This window comes from Eretmochelys imbricata, chromosome 2 (assembly GCF_965152235.1).
Source record: "Eretmochelys imbricata isolate rEreImb1 chromosome 2, rEreImb1.hap1, whole genome shotgun sequence".
Taxonomy (NCBI): domain Eukaryota; kingdom Metazoa; phylum Chordata; order Testudines; family Cheloniidae; genus Eretmochelys; species Eretmochelys imbricata.
In genome coordinates this window covers 258,288,346-258,312,284 of record NC_135573.1, presented here as the reverse complement: position 1 = coordinate 258,312,284, position 23,939 = coordinate 258,288,346, and the positions used below count along the sequence as shown (strand labels likewise).

General features: G+C 54.3%; 1 protein-coding gene and 1 long non-coding RNA gene across 2 annotated transcripts; both read left to right on the top strand.

The window, feature by feature from the left end:
• The first annotated feature begins 2,257 nt into the window (after window positions 1-2,257).
• LOC144259994 (uncharacterized) lies at window positions 2,258-14,557 on the top strand. The gene is made up of 2 exons (XR_013344975.1): window positions 2,258-2,354; window positions 13,850-14,557. It is a non-coding gene; the product is annotated as an uncharacterized LOC144259994 (long non-coding RNA).
• On the top strand, window positions 6,320-14,557 carry LOC144259993 (uncharacterized). Its single transcript, XM_077808427.1, has one exon. The coding sequence runs from the start codon at window positions 6,797-6,799 to the stop codon at window positions 9,530-9,532; it is 2,736 nt and encodes a 911-aa protein (XP_077664553.1). The 5' UTR covers window positions 6,320-6,796; the 3' UTR covers window positions 9,533-14,557.
• Window positions 14,558-23,939: the final 9,382 nt, after the last annotated feature.

Sequence of the window (23,939 nt, the reverse complement as noted above, 5' to 3'; positions counted from 1 at the left end):
TCAATACTAGTAAAGAGGTTGGATGGGGGGTTGTTTGTTTGTTTGAAATAACTCCAGAATGCACAGTCCAAAATTAGGAAACGAAAAGGAAACAGAGAACTTTGGCAAAAGTATTTTATACAAAGGATACATGGAGTCGTTAACAAGAGAAGAGAGCAAATGATTGGAGCCTTTCCTACCAGCTGATCCCCATTTTCGTTAAAGGCACACCACCAACTTAAAAATCATAATTCTGTCCCCACCACACATCCCTCCTGATCACTAGCACTGGAAGAAACTAGCAAAAAAAAAACCACCAACCCACACCAATATTGGCTTGGAATACAAGACAACCACACAGACTGGAATCAGTAACACCAGGCATTTTTCCAGCTGTTGATCTGAACACACTTTAGAGGAGGTCAGAACCAATATCCCTGTTTTACATATGAGGACATTTAAAGGTGAAATGGCTTGGCCCAAGGCCATTTAGCAGGCGAGGAACAGAACTCAGGATTTCTGAGTCCTTAGTCAGTAGCCGGGCCATTAGGCCACTGAGTTACACTCACTGTTAGTCACCCAGCCACATTGTAGCTGTAATTACACAACCCAGACTCACAAGGATGGCAACTTACACACAAGTGGCCCCACTGGCTTCAGTGGCAGTCAGCATTACGAGTGCCAAGCATACAAAAATCATGCATTAGGCCTCAGAAAATCATGAGATTGGTTTAAAAATCATGGGATTTTTTAAAATAACAAACAATGGGTGCTCTGTGTGCCTTCTGGTTTCTGAGCCTTTCGGTCGCGCTTGCTCCAGGCTTTCCTCAGCCACCATGAGGACGGGAAACCTACTTGTTTATTTAATAGAAGCTCAGATCCTTCTGGAAAGCCCCTGAGAAGGCCCTTGCAGGACTGCAGCCTCGCGCTCACCAGTGTGAGGAAAGGGGGCACAATCAGGCCTTCCCTGTTTTGTCTTTCCACGCAGGGCCTGCTCCAAAGCCCATTGAGATCAATGGGGGTTTTTCCACTCACTGGGCTTTGGAGCAGGCGCTTAGGGAGTAGTTTTGGAAACCAGAGAAGCAGCCTGGGCTAGTGGCATAGACGCTGACTCCATGGGTGCTCTGGGGCTGGAGCACCCACGGGGAAAATATAGTGGGTGCTCCTCCCCCCTGCCCCATCTCCTCCTCCGCCTTCCGCCCTGAGTGCGCTGCATCCCGTTCCTCTGCCTACTGGTTCCCAGAGCTTCCCGCCCAGCCACCACCAAACACCTGCATTAGCAAGCTTGGGGGGGGGGGGGGAGGCGGGGCGGGGGGGGGGATTTGGGGAAGGGGTTGGAATAGGGGCAGGGAGGGAGCAGAGTTGGGGCGGGGACTTTGGGGAAGGGGTGGGGCAGGGCCTCATGGAAGGGGAGGAGCAGGGGCAGGGCTGGGGGCAGAAGCGGGGGTCAAGCACCCAGGGGGAAGAGGGGAAGTTGGCGCCTCTGGCTAGTGGGCAGAGGACTGTACTAGGAGGTCTAGGATTAGTCCCTTCTAAGCAATGATGTTCTAGGTATACGTGGCACTGTGATGCGATGCAACGCCCCAGCCTTGTCCAGCCGATAGGGCCCGGGACCTGGGCGACGCGCCCGTCTCACTTAGCCTCAGTTTCCCCATCCGTCAAATGGGGACGATGATACCGATGGCCAGCCTTTGCGAAGTGCCTTGAGCTCTGCGGATGAAAAGCGCGACCTGAGAGCGAGGAATGAGCCTCGTGACTTTGACGGGCTTACTCACAGGAGTAAGGAGACAGGCTTGGTCGCCGCGAACTGCAGGAAAGCGGAGGAAAGCTCTGAATCCCCTGGGGCAGGGGCCGCGCCGCCCCCCCGCCCCTGCCCAGCGCCGTGCACACTGCTGGGCTTTACCGACTCCGAACCCGCTTGCCGCAAAGGGGAGGGCTTTTCACACCCCTTTGGGGGCGGCCCACGCGTCCCCGGCCCCCGGCGCCGGCCCCCGGGCGCCAAATCGAAACTGCCAGCGGCGGCCCCGGCCCTCCCGAGCGGCCACGACAACGCCCGTCAGGGCCCTGCCCAGCGGCGGGGAGCGGGCCGGGGGCCCGGCAGGCGAGGCCGCCGCAGCGGCCCGGGCCCGCCGGAGGCCGGCGGTCTCAGAGGCCAGCGGCGGATCCGAAGCCGCGCTGCTCCCGGAACCAGGTTCTGGTTCTCCGACTTCCCTCCCCCGGTAGTTTTTACCTCCCTGACACAGACTTCCTGTGAGTCATCGCGGCAGCCGTCGGAGAAGCGAGTGGGAGCGGAGCCCGAGTGTGGGGATGGGGAGCCCGGCAAGTGGTGAATTAAAACCGTCTCCCTGTCTAAGCCTGCGGGCCGTGAGGGAAAGGTAAGCCGAGGGCTGACTTGGGATCCTAGGGGCGAGGCTCTCGGGGAACTTCTCTCTGTGTGGCCGGTGGTCCCCAGAGCGAACCAGGAAATGGCTGGAAGTTTTGATGGTTGTGAAACTGAAGGTGTGTGAAAATGGTCGGTTTTAAGATCGGAAACATTTTGCGGGTTTAAAGAAAAGCTGGGGGCTCCGGGGTTCCCCGCCGGCGAGTGACACCCGGCTCGGCTCCCGTGTAAAGGTGAGATGGACGTGCACCTACAACGCGCGTTCCCTCCCGGCTTCGGTAAGAGCAAAAAGTGCAAATAAAAACCCCAGGAAGGGAAGGTGATTTTTTTAAAAGGCTGACTAAAATGATGCCTCTGAGAAATCCCCTGCTGCCATTGCTGCGGCATCACAGAATGACCGTCTTTGCCCCAGTCTCGGTTGTCACTCCCCGTCCCTGGGAGGTGTATGTGTGTGTAAATGGATCAGGGCCCTTTTCCAGGAAAGGGGAGCTGAGCAAGGATTCAGCAGCTGAGATTGCAGCTTGGATCTTATTTTCCACTGAAAGGATTCACACACTAAACACATTCAGCACCACGGAAATGCAGCCACTTCTGGGGCGGAGGGGAGCAGCCAGCATGCTGCACAAAAGTCCTGAGAGGAAAGTTTGGCCACGGTCACCTCTGTGCTTCTGAAAAGTGCCAGGGATCCCTTAGGGCCATGCAGAGCGGAGGGACCCTAGTTTTTAAGGTCTCATCAGAAAAGTCCGCAACAGAACAACCTGCATGCAGCGGCATGGGAACACTTTTTATAATGGGGGTGCTGTGCCCCTGTCCGTGCCCCCCGCCACCCCCTAGAGTTGGGGCTGGGAGCAGGGCTGTGGCTCCAGGAGGGGGTGGGGGACCCGGACAGGGGTAAGGGGGCCAAGGCTGTGGACAGGTGCAGAGCCCAGGGCGCGGGGCCAAGGAGTGCAGCCCCGGGTGTGGGGCCCACAGTCGGGACCCCAGAGGCGGGGCCAGGACCATGAGCAGAGTGCTGCAGCGCCCTCCACGCTCCTAGTTCCTGCACCTGTGCCTGCATGGTACTGGGTTTATCTGCTCACGGTGACTAAACAGGCAGCAAGGCAGTTCAGTGCTTCGGGAACCAGGGCTCGAGAACAGAGGAGACTGAGGAAGCATTGGCAGCGGGAAGGGAGGGCTGGATTGGGGCTCTTTTTGCTTGGCAGGAGGTTTCAGTAATCAGGAGAGGGGTCACTCTGGGGAGTGGCCACATAGGGGCCTTGTCTCTCTCTAGGATGGGAGTGGCTTCCGCAAGGTCTCACCGGGTTTTTGCCTCTGGAAGCCCCACTAGCCTCTAGTGGCAGCAGGAACTCATTCCAGGATGTGGTTCCTGTTTGCCCCCTTGGTTCAGCATGTGCGGATCCTCCTGTAGTACCAGCTGGTCCACTTATGAGGATAAAAGCCTACTACTGCCAGTGAATGGGGTTACTCCTTCCGCTCAAGTAGTAGAGGCCCATGCTTTTAAGACCAAACCAGGTGATGACCCATGAGGGCCCCATCTTTTACATCAAGCCTTTAGCTAAGGATGTCACATCAGTCTGAGCCATACATATACCCCACCCATCTGCCAGGAGGGAGTAGGACCCCACAGCCCACCAGGGGAGCAAGTTCTCAGCTTCCCCTAGCTTCCTCCAGTCCCTTGAGTAACTCGGATGCCAGGCCGCAGAGCAGCAGAGATGTAGCTGTCAGTTTCACTTCTGCCGCAGTAGGGTGGGCAGGGTAGCTGGGCCCCGGTGCTGGAGACTTTCAGACTTTAGCCTCTTTCTGATACATTTACTAAAAACTAAACAGGCATCCTGTGATGTTGGTGGGGCTGTGAAACAAACAGGGTGGGGGCTCTGAGCTAATACTCTGGATTTTAATTTCACACCTGGGATAAGACCATATGGGATTCCTTTGGGATCTTGAGATCGGCAGGGTTCCTGCAATTTGCCACTACCAGGAGCAGCTGCTGAGAGCTGGGGCATGTGGCGTATTCTGCAAACTTTCCACTCAAGTATCAGGCTGAGGGGCACCTTAGCAGAACACGTAATAAACGATAACAATAGTGGAAGTGAAGCAGTGAGTGGCAGGATCCTGTAATCCTTCCCATGAATCGGTGCTGCTGCCCTGTCCCCCTGAGCAAGCACAGAGTACATCTACGCTGCCTCAGAGTTGTGATTGCTGCACACGGAGACATTGGCCTTGTCTACACTGCACAGTTTTGTCGACAAAAGACGGCTTTCGCCGACAGAACACTGGAGGTGTACACACTGCAGTGCTCCTCCTGCTAATGTAACTCCCCTGCTGTGCCGACACAATAACCACCTCAACGAGAGGCGTAAGGCTTATGGCGGTGTAGTTAGGGTAAACATTACGTTCCTTACATCGGCTGTTGGATCCGCTAGAGCCGTAAGATTGACAAGAAAGCAGCTCCCGGCTCCCCAGCCAGACCGCTGCGGGATCTCTGCTCCAAACCAGGCTGCCACACAGGCTCCCGGCTTGGGCTACTGCCCACAGGTTCCCTGCTCCTCGCTGGGAGCCCTGCAGCTCCATGGGGTCCTGGTTCCCTGCTCCCCGCCAGGAACACAGCAGCCAGCCAGACTCCGGGCACAGATCTCCCTGCCGGAGGCGAGAAGCCCGGGAGCAGGGAGGTGAGAAGCCCCGGGCGGCAGCCAGGCCCCTGCTAGGAACTGCCTGCAGCTGAGAGCCCTGGCTCTCAGTTCCCCACATTGCTCCTCTGCCGTCGGGGGAAGTGTTCCAGGGGAGGACGTGCACCACGGACAGAAGGAGGGTAGCGGGGACATCGGCCCCCGCAGGAATTTCTGTAGTGTAGAGGTAGCCGTACCCAAACGAGCTAGCTGAAACACCAATAGCTGGGAAGCTGCCGCAACCCAGATTTCAGCATGGCTGTACAAACCTGCCTGGAACCCTGGGTAATGCCCTCAGGCAGGAGCAGAGCTGGCCAGGTTACCGCTAGCCTGGCCGTGTCAACGTGTGCTGCAATCACACCTCCGATTTCAGAGCACGCAGACCCACAGAGGGGCGTGTAGGACCAGGTTCTGGTCCCAAGTAGCAGGGCTGAGCGCGGCAGGAAGAAGGGTCACCTCCATCTCTCAGAGCAGTTGCAGAGCTGTTTCCTGGGGGCTACGTCAGTGCAAGAGCCAGGGTGACAGAGGGCCCCGTGGCAGGGAGGGCCCAGCCACACATCCTCTGGCCACACCAGCCTGCCTTGGGTACTGCCAGGGAGCCTGGATAGCTGGGCTGCAAGCAACGTGGGCATGGGCAACTCTTCCCCCGTCCCCCCGGTCACCCAACCAGCCCAATGGGGCTAGTTCCGCTGCCGGCCGTACCGCTGACTACACCGTCCCCTGGGAAGACGTGCTGTTCCCATAGCAACGCCACACTCCAGCACAAGCCCGGGTTAAAGAATTGGGTGCAAAGCAGCCTCTGCTCCAGGCCCGCAGGGTGCAGCATGGGTCAGCAAGCTGAGCTCCTGCACGGGGTGGGGCATACAGCAAAGCGGCTCCACCCCATGCATAACAAATCCACACACAGACCCGCGAAGGCCCCTCGCACCCCAACCCACATACAAACCCCTTCTCACCCCACCCCACCCGTACCCAACAGCCTACCACCAGCCCCCCGATCCCAGCAGCCCTGACATTCATCCTGCCCCACCTAAAACCCTACATCCCAGCCTCACCTGCTCCCAACATCTCCCCCCCAAAACCCTACATCCCCCACTAGCCCCACCTACTCCCAACACCCCCCCAAAACCCTACATCCCAGCCCCTCAGCCCCACCTGCTCCCAACATCCCCCCAAAACCCTACATCCACTCCAGCCCCACCTACTCCCAACATTCCCCCCAAACCCTACATCCCGACACCCCCAATCCCACCTGCTCCCAACATCCCCCCCAAACCCTACATCCCGACACCCCCAACCCCACCTGCTCCCAACATCCCCCCCAAAACCCTACATTACGGCCCCGTTGGTACAATACAGGCCATAGGACTTCCCTGAATTCCTGTGTGAACTAGACCAGAGCTTTTAGAAAAACATCCAATCTTGATTTAACAATTGCCTGTGATGGAGAATCCACCATGACCCTTCGTAAGTTATTCCAATGGTTCATTACCCTCACTGTTAAAAATGTGTCTCATTTCCAATTTGAATTTGACTAGCTTCCACTTCCAGCCATTGGATCTTGCTATAAATAGGAGTTTTCCTTCCTCATTGGCCTTTGAAATAAAGTCTGACTGTCTTTTTATTTTTGAACCCAGCAGATGAAGGGAAATAAGAATTACCGCCCAAAGGGGAGTCATGAAAACTGGCATCAGCACCTTTGTAGGCTCAGAAGCTCCCCTGAGCCTTGGCAGGCCAAGAAAATTAGAGGACATGGCAAGAAAGACCCCAGATGATCACTCTTCTTGTGCATGAGCTTCCTGCCAGCTCAGCCCCAAGAAACCGCACTATGGAGAAGCTGACTGTTGTTAAGGTGGAAGTGGAAGATCTTCTCAAGCAACCCCGGGAGAAGATGTACACTTGCACTATCTGCGGGAACAGCTTTAATCACAAGGGCATCCTAGCCGCACACCAGAAGACCCACAAGGAGGAGTTGCTGGTGGAGCACCATGAGCAGGAGGGCAGTGCCGTCACAGCAGGAAAGCTAACGAGCCAGCAAGCCGGCAGAAGGGCAGAGGATGCCAGCCAGGAAGGCATGAACCAGGAGGGAGATCTCTCAGTGCAGAAGGAATCCCTGCAGAAAGCAAAGCCCTACTCTTGCACCGACTGTGAGAAGAGCTTCAAGATGAAGGTGGACCTCACCAAGCACCTCAGGACCCACACTGGGGAGAGGCCTTTCCCGTGCACTGAGTGCGGGAAGAGGTTCATCACCAAGTCGCAGCTGAAGGAGCACCAGAGGATCCACACAGGGGAGCGGCCTTACCAGTGCTCCGAGTGCGGGAAATGCTTCACGCAGAAGTCACAGCTCATCGTTCACCAGAGGATCCACACTGGTGAGAAGCCCTATAAGTGTGGCAGCTGCCAGAAGAGCTTTGTGGACAAGTCTCAGCTGGTTGCCCACCACCGTATCCACACAGGTGACCGCCCCTTCAAGTGCGGGGTGTGCGCCAGGGGTTTCCGCCAGAAGATCACCCTCATTAAACACCAGAGGGTCCACACTGGGGAGGGGATGCGACGGCATGGCGGGCCCCATGCTGGCAACGCCTCGCAGCTCATCGTGCCCGAGTCGACGCCGGACGGGGAGAAGATATTCCGATGCGGCACGTGTGGAAAGGAGTTCAAGAAGAAGTCGATCCTGGTGACCCATCAGAGGATCCACACTGGGGAGGAACCCTACCATTGTGCCGAGTGCGGGAAGCGCTTCCGGCAGAAGATCCACCTAATCCGCCATCAGAGGACCCACGCCAGGGGGGAGGCCCATGTCTGTGTTGAGTGCGGGGAGGGCTTCAGCAGCAAGGGACAGCTACTAAGGCACCAGCGGTGCCAGCACCAGAGCGAGGGACCCCACATTTGTCCCGACTGTGGGAGAAGCTTTAGCCAGAAGGTAGGCCTCATGGCACACCAGAGAGTCCATGAGAGGGAGAAGGGAGATGGGAGCATGGCCGCCACTGACGGGAGCCCTGGTGAGGCGGCAGATGAGAGGCTGCCTGCCAAAAATGGGAAAGGCAGCGGCCACTCAGGAGACCTGACGGCGCCACGTAAGAGCCAGGTCTACACCTGCACCCAGTGCGGCAAGACGTTCACCAAGAAAGGGAACTTTGCCAACCACCAGCGGGCCCACACAGAGGAACGGGCACATCGATGCGGCGTCTGTGGCAAGAAGTTCACCAAGAGGGGTGAGCTGACCAAGCACGAGCGGATCCACACGGGCGAGAGGCCATACGTCTGCGCCGACTGCGGCAAACGCTTCACCCAGCGCACCCAGCTGGTCACCCACCAGCGCATCCACACCGGCGAGAAGCCCTACCCCTGTGCCGACTGCGGCAAGCGCTTCATTGACAAGTCCCGGCTGACCGTGCACCGGCGTATCCACACCGGTGACCGGCCCTTCCAGTGCACAGCCTGCAGCAAGGGCTTCCGCCAGAAGATCGCCCTCATCAAGCACCACCGGGTCCACGAGAGGGGCCGGCCAGATGGGGAGGTCTCAGGGGGGAAGGAGCATGAATGCCCCCAGTGCGGTAAAGGCTTTGGCACCAAGGAGAACCTAGCCAGCCACCAGCGGCTCCACACCACCGAGAGGCCCTTCAAGTGCAGCGAGTGCGGGAAGAGCTTCACACAGAAAGCCCAGCTGGTGGTGCACCAGCGCATCCACACTGGGGAGCGCCCCTTCCGCTGCGCCGACTGCCACAAGGGCTTCATTGACAAGTCCCGGCTCATCGTCCACCGCCGGATCCACACCGGCGAGCGGCCCTTCAAGTGCACGGCCTGCGGGAGGGCCTTCACGCAGAAGATCGCCCTGACCACCCACCAGAGAGTCCACATGAGGGAGCACGAGGCTGCCCGGGAGCCTGACAAATACTCCAAGCATGGAGAGAACGACGCGGGCAAGGCCGAGCCAGGCGAGGAGTGGCCCTTCCCCTGCAACGTATGCGGCCGGGGCTTCCGCAAGGAGATAGCCCTCATCACCCACCAGCGGGTCCACACCAAGTACGAACCCAACAGGTGCAGCAAGTGCGGCCAGGTCTTCCCCGACAAGGCCCAGCTGCTCCTGCATCAGCCCTCCCATGCGGAGGACCGGCCCTTTAAATGCAACACCTGCGGGAAAGATTTCAAGCGGAAAGAGATCCTGATCACCCACCAGAGAATCCACACGGGAGAGGTGCCTTTCAAATGCACCGAGTGCGGGAAAAGCTTCTCCCAGAAGGCCAACCTCATGAAACACCAGCTCACCCATACCCGGAGGGGCCCCTTCATCTGTTCTGAGTGTGGGCAGAGCTACACCACCTTGGGTCATTTTAAAAGGCACCAGAGGAACCATCTGAGAAAGCAAGCCCCTCCTGGGGAGGGGAAAGACATGGCGGAGCTGGACGCAGACGGGCTGCTGGAGACTGGCGAGCACAACGGGCCCATCATCGTGGTGAAGACGGAAGTCGATACAGACGACTATGAGGTCCTGCAGGTCTCATGACACCGCCTTCAGCAGGGAGCGGTGCATGTGTAAAGGGATCCTCCAGAGGCAATGCAGGAGTAAGGGCCCCGGTGCTGCCAACCCCTAGCGTTCGAAGAATCCCGGATCTAGCTGCCCCCCCAGTCATGAGACTGGCTAAAATGTCATGAGATCTGAGAAAAAATACTACATATGGGGTTCTTTTTATGAGCCTTTGGGGGTCACGTTTTCAAGGTTTTCTCTGCAACCACATGGGCTAGAAACTTACTTTTTCAAATGAAATCTGTGATTTTGGATGTCTTCACGTGACTCCTGGAGCTGGGGCTTTAAGGAAAAACACCAAATATCCCAAGAGTTGGCAACACTGACTCTTCCGTAGGTTGGAATCCTAGCACTCAGCAGCACCAAATATCAATATTAAGCCAGCTGACCTGGGTTGCTGGTGGCCCATGGGAGAGCATCAGCGATTCACTGCAGTGCAAAACGTCATCGGTCGTCATTCCGTACAGCAATAAGAGAGGCAGACATCATCACAGGGCTCCACATGGGTGGACCAGTGGGCCCATGCAGAGCCCTGTTGAAGTCAATAGGCTCCCCAGGGGACACAGACATCCACCTGTATGGAAAGGTTAGCTGGAGTAGGGCCAATGTACCTAGAAAGAGAGCACCTACTTGAAGCGAGATAGGTCCAGATCCTCAAAGGTATTTCGGTGTCTAATTCCCATTGGCATCCACAGGGCATTAGGCACCTAAATACCTCTGAGGGTCTGAGCCATAGTGTTTACTTCAAAGTCTGATCTTTTTTGATGATCACACTTTAAAATACGCTCACATGCGGTTTTATTTCGCCATGCGATCACCAGTTTTATTGTTTTAATACAGGACAGTCACTGCAAAAGCACTATTCTGGTTGAGGATTGAAACACACAGGTGGCCTGATTCATGGCTATGTGACTCCAGTTGAAATCTGCTGATTCCAGTGGAACTACACTGGTGTAAAACTGGAGGAACGGAGGGGGAAAATCAGGCCTAAGCTAGTTCAGGTTTTGCTGTCAGCTCCTCAGCTGCTGCCCATCGTCAGAGCTCAGCTGAAGTCACTGGAAGTCACCCCAGCTTGCATCAGCTGAGAAGCGGGTCCGTGATTCCCACAAGAAGCATTCCTCCCGCACTCTTGTATCTATATATTCCAGCAGTTCAGTAGTTCTGTGTCCAGGAGCCCAGAGTATGACATGTAAGGGGCTGACATTAGGAGGGAACGATACCTTTGACTATCCTCTCTGTTTTGCATTTAAATTCATAATCATAGCATTGCCCTGGCCTAAGGCCCTTCCCTCTCTGTAGAAAATCCCCATGAGAGGGAAACATGGGCCATGATCCTGAGAACCTGTAAGTCCCACGGCTTCCCAACGGTATGATCCAGGAGGACTTGTGCCCCAAGTCTGCTGATCCCAGGGCATTTGCAGGGCAGGGTTGTCTACCTCTTCCCCTTCACTCCCTGCCAGCTGGCTGTAAGTCACACTTAGGGCTTATACGGCTATTGGTTCCCAGCTCCCCTGGGTTAAAGCTGCAGGGATTGCTATGGAAAGCATCTCTCTCCTGACTCTGCCCTGGGCAACCCCATGAAAAGGCACTGAGGTCCAGTCACATGGAGGCTCAGGGATGAAGAGAGCAATGGCAGCTGTAGGGGCAGCCAAGCACTGCAGCTCCATCCATCCCATTGGCCCCCAGGAATGATGGCAGGGCTCAGCCTTGGTTTGGCATTATGGTCGGAACCATTTCCTCAATCCCTGCTGTCTTCTGCTCTCTCTCCCCTTCCCCAGCAGAGTCAGGGTTTGCATTACAGACAGGATCTTGGTTCCTCCAAGGTAGGTCTCCACTGCTGCAGGGAGCGAGCCGCCCAGCCCGGGGAAACAGACTTGGGTTAGCATGCTACAAAATAGCTGTGTGGACATTATGGCACCAGCCGAGGCTCAGGCTAGCCATGCGGTCTGAGACCCACCCTACCGGCTGGGTCCGAGCTCAGGGAGCTAGCCAGAGCCTCCACCCGGGGCCGCAACAGCCACTCTGCTATGTTTTTGAGCATGCTAGCCCAAGTCCTGCTAGCAGGAGTCTGGCTCCCCGGACTCCTTGCTGCAGCGGAGACATGCCCGAAGAATTCACAGATCTCTCCTGGGTCCTCCCTTCCTGAAGTCAGCACGCTCCATTTGCGACAACAGAGACACATGGGAGTTAGAGGTGGAAAAGCCTCATTCGGTCATTTCCCTTCCAATGTAGGATTCCCTACCTTGTCCCAAGTTTTGTCCAGTCCAGTTACTAAATGTCCCAAAGGAAAATGGCTGCCCCAATTTCCCTGGGGAGACCATTCCACAGCCTAATAGCTATTGAGAAAGTTCCCTTTATATTCATGCTAAATGCTCCCTGTCTTAGATTTCTTCCATTATCCTGCATAGCACACCAAGAATGAGGCGCAATGTTTTACTGCACAGGGTCTGCTGAAATTCTGGTCTGGATCATGCAATATGGAAGTGCATCGCTGCTTGCAGGGAGTGCCAAGAAGAGCAGCATTAACTAAACGATGATGGAGGATTCAGTAAGTCTATGACTATCTGAATTCTGTGAACACCAAAGAGGGAGAGGAATGATTTACGCCCTGATCCTGCAAACGCTTTTACACTTGCATAACTTTTAGCACATATATACACCCATCGAATGCAACAGGACTATTCGTATGCTTCAAGTTCAGGACATTTAAGGGCCTTAATCATCCCTCTTCGGTGTGCACAGCATTCAGATAGACTTATTGTGCCCTCCGTCATTATTAGCTCATCCTGCTCTTCTCTGAATGTCCCCCACTCAGCAATCCATTCCCATATTGTATTATCCAGACCAGGATTTAGGCAGATCCTGTGGGGTAAAACTGTGCAGTACAAATTGGGGTCCAGAGCTGACCCAAAAAAATAGCAAAACCTTCATTTTTTCATTTTGTTTTTTTCCAAAACTGACTAATTTTCTCGGTTTTGGAAATTTCCTCCAACCTTTGTTTTAATGGACCTTCCCCTCCCCCCCGCCCCCCCCAAAAAAAAATTTAGAACATGGAAGTAGAACATTTTTGGTTTAGGAAAAACTCAACCTGTGATTAACCCAAGCAATTAAAATTGGTGCCAGAAAACGTAAAGGGTAAACAAAAATGAATACATGAAAAAAAAATCATTGAAAAAAAAAGGAAAAATGTTGAAAAAAATCAAACTGTTTTCCAATATTTCATGTAGGGGTTTCCTCAAAGGTGATTTTTTTGGCGATCCAGTATATACTTTGTTCCACTTTTTTTGGCCAGGTCTACTGTGTTTCTCAGTCTGCAATCTAGAGAGTAACACCGACCTCAGTAAACATTCCCATGTTCCCTACACCGGCACGTTGAATAAGTTATCCAGCAAATGCAACCCTTTATTCTGGGTCTCGTTTTCAAACTGATCCTGATTTCTGATACTCAGGCAGCAACTTGCAAGTATGCCCCAATTTATATGAACAAATGAGAGTCATAGTGAGTTTGGGAACTGTACATTCGGTGATGTGTGATTGGTCGCCTAAATCACATGGCATTGTTTCTACCCCCGACTGGATGACCAGCTTTTCAAACAGGAGAACAACAAATGAAATAACCTATGTTGTTTGCAGGCAAATCCAACTATGCAAATAAGGACTAGAAATTCCTCAAACATCCATGCCAACAAAAACCCATTCATGCAAAACTTCAAGAATAACCAGTATTAAGAAACATGACCATGGCCCAGCCCAAAACCCTTTGGAAACTGACTGGACATTCATTAACTCTGTATTGGCAATTGTCAAGTCAGCTCTCTAGAAAAGTGTGACTTCAGAGAGGGATCTGGTAATGTGAGCAGATGAATTTTTGAGAGAACAAAAGATCCTGTTTTCTTGCAAATACTCCTAGTCTGCAGTAGTCAAATGCTCACTGTTTTCTAGGCGACATCTGGGCTCTGTAAAGCCATATTGGCCAGTGCATCCTGCAAATGAGAGAACAGTAGGAAAGCATTTGAGAACGAGGGGGAAACATTAGAAATGGGTTGGGACAGTATCCAAAGAAGGAGCTTGCATAAACAGGACAGCAAAACAAAAAATGTACCACTCCTGCTGAATAGCATCAGAACAGAGCAACCTTTCAGCTTCAACTAGACTCTCCAGACACTGAGGAGAGATTAACTGGAACGGTTAAAAACAAACACCACTTGTATCAGTTGCTTTTTTTGATCTGTTTAAAAGGACAGCAGTACTTTAAGGTGCCTTGACTCATAACAGTGACCCGCTTGTATCTCACAGGTTCGCCTTTCCAATCATGGTTTGTAGTAAGGACCATCCAACAATTTGCACAAGGAGTATAACTTTCTATTTACACATAACCGCTGGTCTGAAGTAAAGCCGGAGCTTAAGGAAGAAGTGGAACGAGGAGTCAGCACTGCAAGAGGCAAGGATCTGTGCTTTGCAGTGTGCCATGACCTACTCTGTATCGACCGTCCCATTTTGATCTCTAGATGTCACTAGAGGTAGCTAGACCTCTTGAAGAGGAGAAGACAGTTGAGACTGGGAGATGTTTTGTAGAAAAGGGAGGTTTGTGAAAAGGCCAGTATAGTCCACACAGATGGGAATTTCAATTCCCCAGATATATTTTTACACTTTCTATTTATTATAATACAGAATGTATCACTGCAGAATATTAATTAACGAGCAAGACCCATGGACCTCACCTGTTATCCACATTGGGAACGTGTGTGTTCTCTCAACAATCTAACATACAATGCATTGATCTTCTTTGCCAGTTTTCTTCGCTGGGCTTTTATTTTAAAATTAATTTAATTCTTTCTGTTTGTTATCGTTTTTTAATTCAGTCCTTTCCGGCACATGCTGTGTTGTAGGCAATGTGATCCTTATGCTTATCCACCTCCTTAGCCGAGATTTTTACTGTAATCCTCTCATTATTGAGGTGTTTTGTTTTTATTTTTCTGAATAAAAAGCTTTACTAAACAAATAGATGCAATGTCCCTGTCGTACCTAAGTCATCCTTCCCTGAACAGAAGGGGGCAGTGGGGTTAAGGGGGTAAGAGCACAGAACGGGGGACCAGGACTCTAGTGCCCTTCCGCTGGCATACCTCCGAGTGGTATACCTCATTGAAGTCCGGGTGGAGTTCGCTGCAAGACTGGGGCCTTCCTGCCACAACCCTGGGCAAACCGCTCAGCCTTGCTGTACTTCAGTTTACACATTTGTAAGCTAGATCTAACATGTCCCTCAGACACCATGGCAATAATGCTGCTGTGGAGAAGCAACGCACCATGTAAGCACCAAGTATGATTATTTTAGTACCATGCGGGAGCATGGAGTAGCTTCATCAGTAACCGCTTGTCACGTGCTTTGAGATCCTTCGATGGAAGGCGCTATAAAAGTGCACTAGCCCAGTATCCGGTTTCCCACGAGGCAGCAGATGCTGCTTCAGAGGATGGTGCAAGAAATGCTGCCATGGACAAGTAGGAACTAACTGTTCATAGGACAAGACACCTCCTAGCTCCAGCCAGTTAGGCCCTGAACTGCAACCTCCTCCATGCAGGCAGAACCCTCTGCCCTGTCAGCTCACACACCCAAGGCTTTAGTGATTGATGTATGGCCTTAAACAGGAGGTGCAAACCTGCAGCGCTGCTGGCCTGTCTCCCGAGCCCTGGAAGAATAGCTGCACACCCACAGCCTGTTCAGACCCCTCTTCAGGGCAATTTCATGCCTTAAACATAAGACTCACAGTGTAACGCCAAATCACAGCTAATTCCTCTGACCAACGCAGGCTGCAGGTTCCAGAGGCCTTTCCCCATGGGAACCTGGGGTCTGCCACAGGAACCAGCTTCCTCCATAAAGAAAAGGAGTACTTGTGGCACCTTAGAGACTAACCAATTTATTTGAGCATGAGCTTGCATCCAGTGAAGTGAGCTGTAGCTCACGAAAGCTCATGCTCAAATAAATTGGTTAGTCTCTAAGGTGCCACAAGTCCTCCTTTTCTTTTTGCGAATACAGACTAACACAACTGTTACTCTGAAGCTTCCTCCATGCAGCTCTTCAGCAGAACTCTCTCAGCCCTTTATAGGAACCACCTGACCCCTTCCCAGCTGGGCCTGGTGATCCCGTCTGTCAAGTCCAACTACCAGATCTTAGCGGGGTTCTATCTCTGAACAGGACTGTCTAGCCCCAGGTCCTACTACCCTGTTACAATACCTCCGATCCTTTTAATCCTACTTAGTATGACTTTCACTTTATTTTACCCTGCATGACGGGGCTCAGACTCTGTGACAAGCAAAAGTTTAGGTTCCCCAGAAAGAAATGTCTTGCTTTCCTAGGTTGTTTCAATCACCTGTCTCAGCCCCCAGGTCTCCTACATTAACTAGTGTATCCATTTTGATCTGATCTGACCCACCTGGGGCCTCCTAGCCCAGTGGATCTCAGCCAGGGGTCCAGGGCCCATGGGGGGTTACAAGCAGGTTTCAGGGGGTCCGCCAAGCAGGACCAGTGTTAGACTTGCTGGGGTCCAGGTTAGAAAGCCTAAGCCCTGCTGTGCAGGGCTGAAGCCTGGGGCCCTGAGCCCATCACTTGGGGCTGAAACAGAAGCATGAGCAACTTGCCTTCGTGGGGTGCCCTGTGGTGTGGGGCCCTGGGCAATTGCCCTGCTTGCTATCCCTTACCGTCAGCCCTGGCTTTTATATGTAGAACACGGTTGTTGTGGCACAGGTGGGCCGTGGAGTTTTTATAGCATGGGGGGAAGGGGGGGGGCTCAGAAAGAAAAAGTTTGAGAACTCCTGTCCTAGCTCTTTGGTATAAGAAGAGGCTCACCCTTTCGTATTGATTCTAGACGTCGTCTCAAGCAGCAACAGTGATGTGAACGTGTCACCTCCCTCCTCAAGGGAAAACCCATCATGGGAATTCAGAACGCTCACTGCCTAGGAGAAAGGCAGAGCCCACTGAAGTCGATAGACAAGTTACAGAGGTCGAGGACCTGCTCCAATAGATTTATTGTATAAAGAACAGCACTGGCTAGGCATGCGCGGCCTGGTTCATGCAGCCAAAAAAGACAAAGGAAGCCTGTTCCAAGCAGCAGATCCTATGTAGGAGAAGGCTGTCTCACCCACAATGGTAAGGTGGTGTGACCAGAGAGAGGAGACCAATGCCAGACAAGTGGAGGAGCTGGGGTGGGTACTAGTGGAAGAGGAAAGCTCCATGAGGCAGGTTGACTCATACCCATCGATGGCTCTGAAAACAAAGTAGATTTGAACTAGATCCTGAAAGGAGCGAGGAGTGAGGGAGTTTTCTGGGGACAAGGACCGCCGTCGTTTGTGCACAAGGTGGTGGGCAGCAGCTGGGTCTTGGGAGAGCCCTGGGTGAGGCAGTGGCAAAGGGAATGCCGGTGTGGGTGAGGATCTCTCCAGAAGTGGAATCTAGGCACTGCGGTGAGGTTAGGAGCTGGTGACAGGCAGGTTGGCAGATTTCAGGCATGTGGGAATGGAAGGATGAAGCCAGGCTTACAGAAAGTGGATGGAAATGGGAGGACCAAGCCAAGGATGGCAATATAAGAGACAGAGGCATATAGGGCAAAGCTGCTCCTATGAAAGCACTTCTGGTTTAGAGACATGGAGCTGAGAGAAGCAGCGATGAAGCTGCAAATTTAGTTGGCCAAGGTAGGCAGGGAGAGTGGGCGTCTAAAGGTAGTGAGCTCTACAGCTGCCTGTCATCAATGGAAAATACAACTGCCAGGCCCCATTACTGGTGTCAATACAAACATTTAATCCACCCATTCTAATGAGCATCCTTGGCGTTTCCGGGTTCCATACACAGCAAAGGACTTCCTCTTTGTCTCCAATTAGCAGTCTGTCCACCGGGATCGCTTGTGTTCCCACTGTGACACTTCCTAGATCCCGTGTGCCCTGTCGAACGGCATGGGCTCTGACCCAGCAATGCAGGGAGGGAAAAGGACCAAAACATGGAGGAAGTAAGGAGCTCTGGGGAACACCATCTTCAGCGCTTCCAGATTAAATGCAATCACCCTAGATGAGACATTCCCGCAGGTACCACAATGTCCTCTCTGTTTGTGACCTCGAAGGTGCCAGCAACAGGAATAAAACTGAAAAAGACGAGAGGTCCACGGAAAGGAAACTGGTTATGAAATGCTGGGAGAGACGCTGGGAGATAAACTGTCCATCGTATGAAAGAGCAGCTGGCACCAGATGGAAAGCTTTGGAACATCTGTTTATAAATAGCAATTCTTCGTGCCACTTGTCTGTGTTTCCTTTCCTTTTCCAGGAAGGGGGCTTGGATTTATATGGAAACAAGATCTTGGGCCCAAGTCTCCTCTCACACTGGTGTAGAGCAGAAGTCTCCCTACCAAACTCAATGTACCTACCTACAGCTACAAATGACAAGAGAATCGGGCCCTCTGTTTCTTACCAGTGCACCTGAACCCTTCTGCTTAGCCCTTTGTTAATCATGGTGTGGTTCTGCCAGAGCAAACGATGCCACAAAGATAAGCACGTACCAGCAACAGGGACTTACTTGAAAGGGAGCAGATCAGTTGTTATCCATGAACTAAGAGGGGAGAGTTCAGCAGTCAGTGCTAGCACTGGTTGACAACGGTTGATCAGTGGTTTTTCCACTGACAGTGTAGCTCAGCTGACCGTTTTTGATCTTCCATCAGGAAAGTCCCAACCTCGTATTTCATTTTGGGGCAGGTCGCTGTTGTTAATCTATGTTTGCCTGAGCTGCCACAATGTCTCATTAAAGCTTCATGCCCCCATTCTCCTCTAGGGGGTTAAGCTCCATGGCTGGACAATATTTCCCACGATGCACTGCGGTCTCCCTTTTGGTTGACCTAAACGTGGTGTGTCATGCGATCATCCTCCTGCCACCCCATTCAGTAACCTATTCACTGGGCCACACGTGTTTCCCATGCGGACGCTCTGGCCTGGCATTGAGAGATGTGTGTAGGTATTAAGCATGTAAACTTCTGTGCTCTTATCCAATGCAAACTGAATGTCCTCTCCCTATGACCTTCATCCACCAGCAGCCTCTGGATCTGGACCGAACTGGGTGGTCAGTCAAGGAGCTGGATTTCCCCTCCACCTCCTAAAGAGGAATCTTTGTCATTGGGAACAAATGATTATGCTCCTGTGTTATTTAATCAAGTCAAAATTCATAGGCAGCATTGGCAGGAAAGATAAAAATTTTCCGGACAGCTTAGTCCTCGTCTTAGCCATATGGTTACAGTTATGTAAAGACTTTTTCTTCATACATGGCCTTTCATAAGCAATGAACCATCATGGGTCCAATGAAGTAGCTCATCAGCGTCTCTTGATTACAGGGGATCAGTATAATTAATCTGGAGGCATTAGGGACTGGAGAGGTTTTGCCCTGCAAATATATGTGTTATTTCATATCTGATTTCCCAGAGCGGCCAGAAGATTGAATGATGTTATTTTTTGCAGATGGTTACAGATTTTGAAATTCACTGCTAGGTTCCTGCTTAGAGGAAGGTGCATCTAAAAGAGGGGAAACAAAATCTGTGCTAACCTCTCCGTTCAATTAAACATGAAATTGAGAACTTATTACAGGAACAGAGGAAAAAGTGATAGGGCCTGCTCTGACCTCCACTGAAGTCAGTGGAAGGACTCTCGTGGACTTCAGTGAGCACCACATCAAGCCCAGACAGCTCTTTCCAGCTGTAGATCTCCAAGCACCTTACAATGGTGTCACTACTCCCATTCGACAGATGAGGAAACAGACAGAGGGATGAAGTGAATCGCCCATGGTAAGACCAGGACTAGAAGCCAGGCTGCCTGACTCCCAGTTCAGTGGCTCTGGTATTGGACAGTGTGTGACAAAGTGGGGGTTTTTCCTTGTTATGTTGTATGTGAGCCTTACTGTTTTGCATGAATACTGTGTGTGCCTCAGTTTCCCTGTGTATTGCACCAGTGTCTAAGTGGTGGGAATAAGGTGTGTGGCTTTTGCTGAGACCCTCGGGGGCAGGTGAGGAGGCTCCAGCTGCCTGCACGTAATAGATGGCCGATGCCCTTTGTAACCAGAGAACCGGGGCGGGATGCGAGCAGGAAATGAGACAAAGACCGAAGGAGAGGCCATGGGCTTGTCGGAGGTTGGGTTGTGGGAAGCTGGGCTGTCTCCTTTTTGGGACTAGGAGGGGGGAGTCCAGGGCGTCTGGCCCAGGGTGCCCCCAAAATGGACTTTGCTGAAAGTCACCAATTTCTGCGCTAACAAGATGTGTTCTACACTGTGTTCCTGTCAACTAATAAACCCTCCTGTTTTACAACGCTGGCTGAGAGTCACAGCTGACTGCGGAGCTGGGGTGCAGGGCCCTCTGGCTTCCCCAGGGGTCCCGTCCAGGTGGACCTGCCAAGTGGCAGTGTACGGTGTGAACAGAGATGCTGAATGCTCCGAGGTCAGACCAGGAAGGCCATTGCCAAGTAGGCTTTTTTCCCTGGACAGCGTGTATTGTATTCCCTGGAGTCACGCCACCCCAGAGTCCTGGCTGGCTTCATACGAGCAGTTCCAGAGCATCGGACCTGTGACTCCGTCACAACTGGTGGCAGTGTTGGGATCAACTGCACCCCGTGGACGGAGCATCCTGCAGTAAGTGACTGGGGAGCAGCAAAACGAAGGGGGACTAGTGAGAGACAGGCATGCTGAAGGCTCAGAGAGGTGCAGTTCCAGGAGGTGGAGCGGCGGAGCCTACGGCTTAACCCCCGAGAGAGCTTGTGGGCCCCGAGAAGGACTGTCACACTGAAGGGACAGTGGGGAGCTGACAGAGTACAGGCCTGTGAGTCCGTGACCACTTGGGAACAGCATGGAGATGGCCTTTAACCATCTCCTTAAGAAGGACGCTGTAGAGCTGTGCAGAGAGAGAGGGCTGCACATTGGAAAGTTCACCAAGGCACAGCTAATTGCTCAGTTGGAAGAGGTTGATCGCTCTAAGGAACCGATTCCTGACCCAACTGTCTGCAAGAAACCCTGCAGCACGCATCCCCAGGGCCTGCACTGGTTCCTGACCCAGCTGGGGCCACAAGAGAGCCTGGAAGCAGCCAGGCATCCCCGAGACCCGCGTCCCCGACCAGCAGAGGGTCTCCACCGGGTTCCCGGTCGGTCAATCTGAGACGGATGGAATTGGAGCGGAGATTGAAGGTGTCAGTCAGAGGACCGTGAGAGACAGGAAAGGCATAAAGCAGAACAGCAGGAGAGAGTGGAAGCATGGCGGAGCTGAGAGGCGGAGGGACCCGTCCAGGGAGGGTGCGGATGGACCCAGGGGTGCCAGGTCCACAGGGAACCTCGACACTAAGTTGCTGACCCAGGTTAAGGAGTGAGGAGATACTGAAGCCTGTCTCGTGACCTTTGGGACGTCTGGCAATTGGAACCAGACTGACCCTGCAGAAAGGCTCCAGTGTCTAGCCCCCTTCCTGGGTCCCAAGGCCATTGAGCTGTTTAGCCAGATGGGCGGGGGCTGACTGGCTCCCACTCCCGGCCCCAGCATATATGTCTGCGTGGGGTCTCCTGGGCTCAGGCCCCTCGGACCCCCAGTGGGAGCGGAAGGTGGTGGTCAATGGGGAGATATTTCTGGGGGGGGCGGGGGGTGAGATCCTGGGACAGAGAGAACTGTTGGCAGGCCCCAGGCCGTGCAGCCTCACCAGATGCTGAGGGGCTGTGTGACCTGGGTGAAGGTCCCAGGGATGAAGCCCTTTGCCCTGCCTATGGCTAGGGTTGCCGACCTTCTACTCCCACAAAACCGAACATCCTTGCCCTGCCCCACTCCTTCCCCGAGGTCCTGCCCCCCCACTCGCATCATACCCCCCTCTCCCGTCGCTCGCTCTCCCGACCCTCACTCACTCATTTTCACCAGGCTGGCTCAGGGGGCTGGGGCCAGGGATGAGAGGTTTGGGGTGCAGGAAGGGGCTCTGGGTTTGGGGGTGGAGCCGAGGGGTTCAGACTATGGGAGGGGGGGATCTGAGCTGAGGCAGGGCATTGGGGCATGGGAGGGGGTATGGGCTCTGGGCTGGGAGTGCAGGTTCTGGGGTGGGGCCAGAAATGAGTGGTTCAGGGTGCGGGAGGGGTCTCTGGGCTGGGGCAAGGGGCTAGGAGGCAGGGCAGGGGGTGAGAGCTCTGGCTGGGGGGGGGTACAGTCGCTGGTGTGGGACCAGGGATGAGGGATTTGGGGTGCAGGAGGAGGCTCCAGGCTGGAGCTGATGGGTTCAGATTGCGGGCGGGGGCTCCAGGCTGGGGCAGAGGGGTAGGGGTGGGGGTGGGGTGGGGTGAGGGCTCCAGCTGGGGGTGCAGACTCTGGGGTGGGGCTGAGGATGAGGAGTTTGGGGTGTAGGAGGGTGCTCCGGCCTGGGACCGAGGGGGTTGGAGAGTGGGAGAGGGATCAGGGCTGGGGCAGGGGGTTGGGGTGCAGGATGGGGGCCAGGGGGCCAGACTTCCGGTGGCGCTTACCTCAAGCAGCTCCCAGAAACAGCAGCAGTGGTGGATTTAGAGTTAGTGGGGCCCTGTGCACAACTTCATTTTTGGGGGGCCCCCCCTCTCAGGACCCAGCCAATAAAAAGAACACTCTCTCTGATCTCCTCCCCTCCCCCACCCCATTTTTCATTCTTTTTTTCCTTCCTCCTCCTCCTGTATTATAAGTAATGGGAAGCAAATGAAAATAAAGTGAGGTACCTTGATTGGGGCAGGGGGTTGGGGTGCGGGGGAGGGGTGCCGGGGGCAGGTTCTTGGGAGGAAGTTCGGTGCTGGGTGTGGACTCTGGGCTAGGGTGGGGGTTGGGGTGCAGGGAGGGGGTGCCGGGGGCAGGTTCTTGGGAGGAAGTTCGGTGCTGGGTGTGGACTCTGGGCTAGGGTGGGGGTTGGGGTGCAGGGGGGGTGCGGGGAGCAAGCTCTGGGAGGATGTTTGGGTGCAGGCTCTGCGCTGGGGCATGGGGTTGGGGTGTGGGAGGGGGCAGAGGGGTGGCACTTACCTTGGTGGCGTGGCTCCCAAAGCGACCGGCACACACACACCCCTCCAGCAGCAGCTCCTAGGTGTGGGGGGGGCAAGGGGTCTCCGCACGCCGCTGCCCCCAGGTGCCACCCCCGCAGCTCCCATTGGCCACCCATTTCCTGGCCAATGCGAGCTGCAGAGTCAGCACTCGGGGCGGAGGCAGCTCGCAGAGACACACACCCCCTGAGGGGTCGCAGGGACATGCCGGCCACTTCCGGTAGTGAAGTGGCATGGAAGGAGAGAGGCAGAGTGGGCAGGGAGTCACCTTAGCCCTGCTGCTGGCATGTCTCTGCGCGCCCCTTGGGGGAAGGGAGGCAGCGGGTCTCCGTGTGCTGCCTGGGGTGGGGGCAGCGTGCGGAGCCAAATCCCCTCCCCACCACTAAGGGCGCACAGAGACGTGCCAGCAGCTGCCCGCATCCGGGAGCAGCGTGGGGCCACTGGCCACGGCACGCTGGCAGCCTGCCTGAGCCCTGCTGCACGGCCGGCCAGGACTCAGGGGCAGGTTGTCCTGCATTTTGGGGGCTCCCCTGTTGTTGGGGGCCCTGTGCCACTGCACAGTTGGTTTCATGGTAAATCCGCTCCTGAGAGGCAGCATGTCCCCCCTCCAGCTCCTACATGGAGGCACGGCCAGGCGGCTCTGTGTGCTGCCCTGTCCACAGGCACCTCCCCCCGCAGCTCCCATTGGCCACCCTCTTTTTGCCTGAAATCGGTATCCAGCACAGCAGGAGGACAGAGTGTCCCCCGCTCCCAGGTAACATGGGATGGAAGGGGATGGGGAAAGTGTGGGGGCCCGGGCCTGGAGGAGTCATATGTCCCCCCTTTAAGCTGATGCCCCCTTTTGTGTCCCTCCCATGAGTCACCCACGGTCGGGGCGTGAAAAATCCACACACCCGAGCGACAGTTAAACTGACCTCACCCCCGGTGCAGACAGCAGTAGGTCGATGGGAGAATTCTCGAGCAGGCAAATTAACTCGGGGAGCGATCGGGGAACCCTTCCTGCCAGCGTAGGTCGCATCTTCACTGAAGCGCGGCAGCATTTTAAGTTGTAGACCCGCCCTTACGTTGCTGCCACCCCCACGACAGCAGTTGAAAGTTGGTTTATAGGGGCTTAGCTGGGGTGGGTAAAGCTGCACATTGGGTGGTGGGCAGGGGCTCCGGAACAGTGGGGGCTGGCAGGCCACGGCCCCATCACTTTTAAAGAACCAGGGCGGGGCAAGGAGTGGTGTGAGGGCGGGGGCTCGGGCCGGGGAAGGGGAAGCACGAGGGCCTGGGGAGAAAGTCAATTAAGTCGGCGTAGCGGAGCAGTTACATCAGCGGGAGTGACATTTTAGTGTGGACACTTCCACAGTGAGGTCA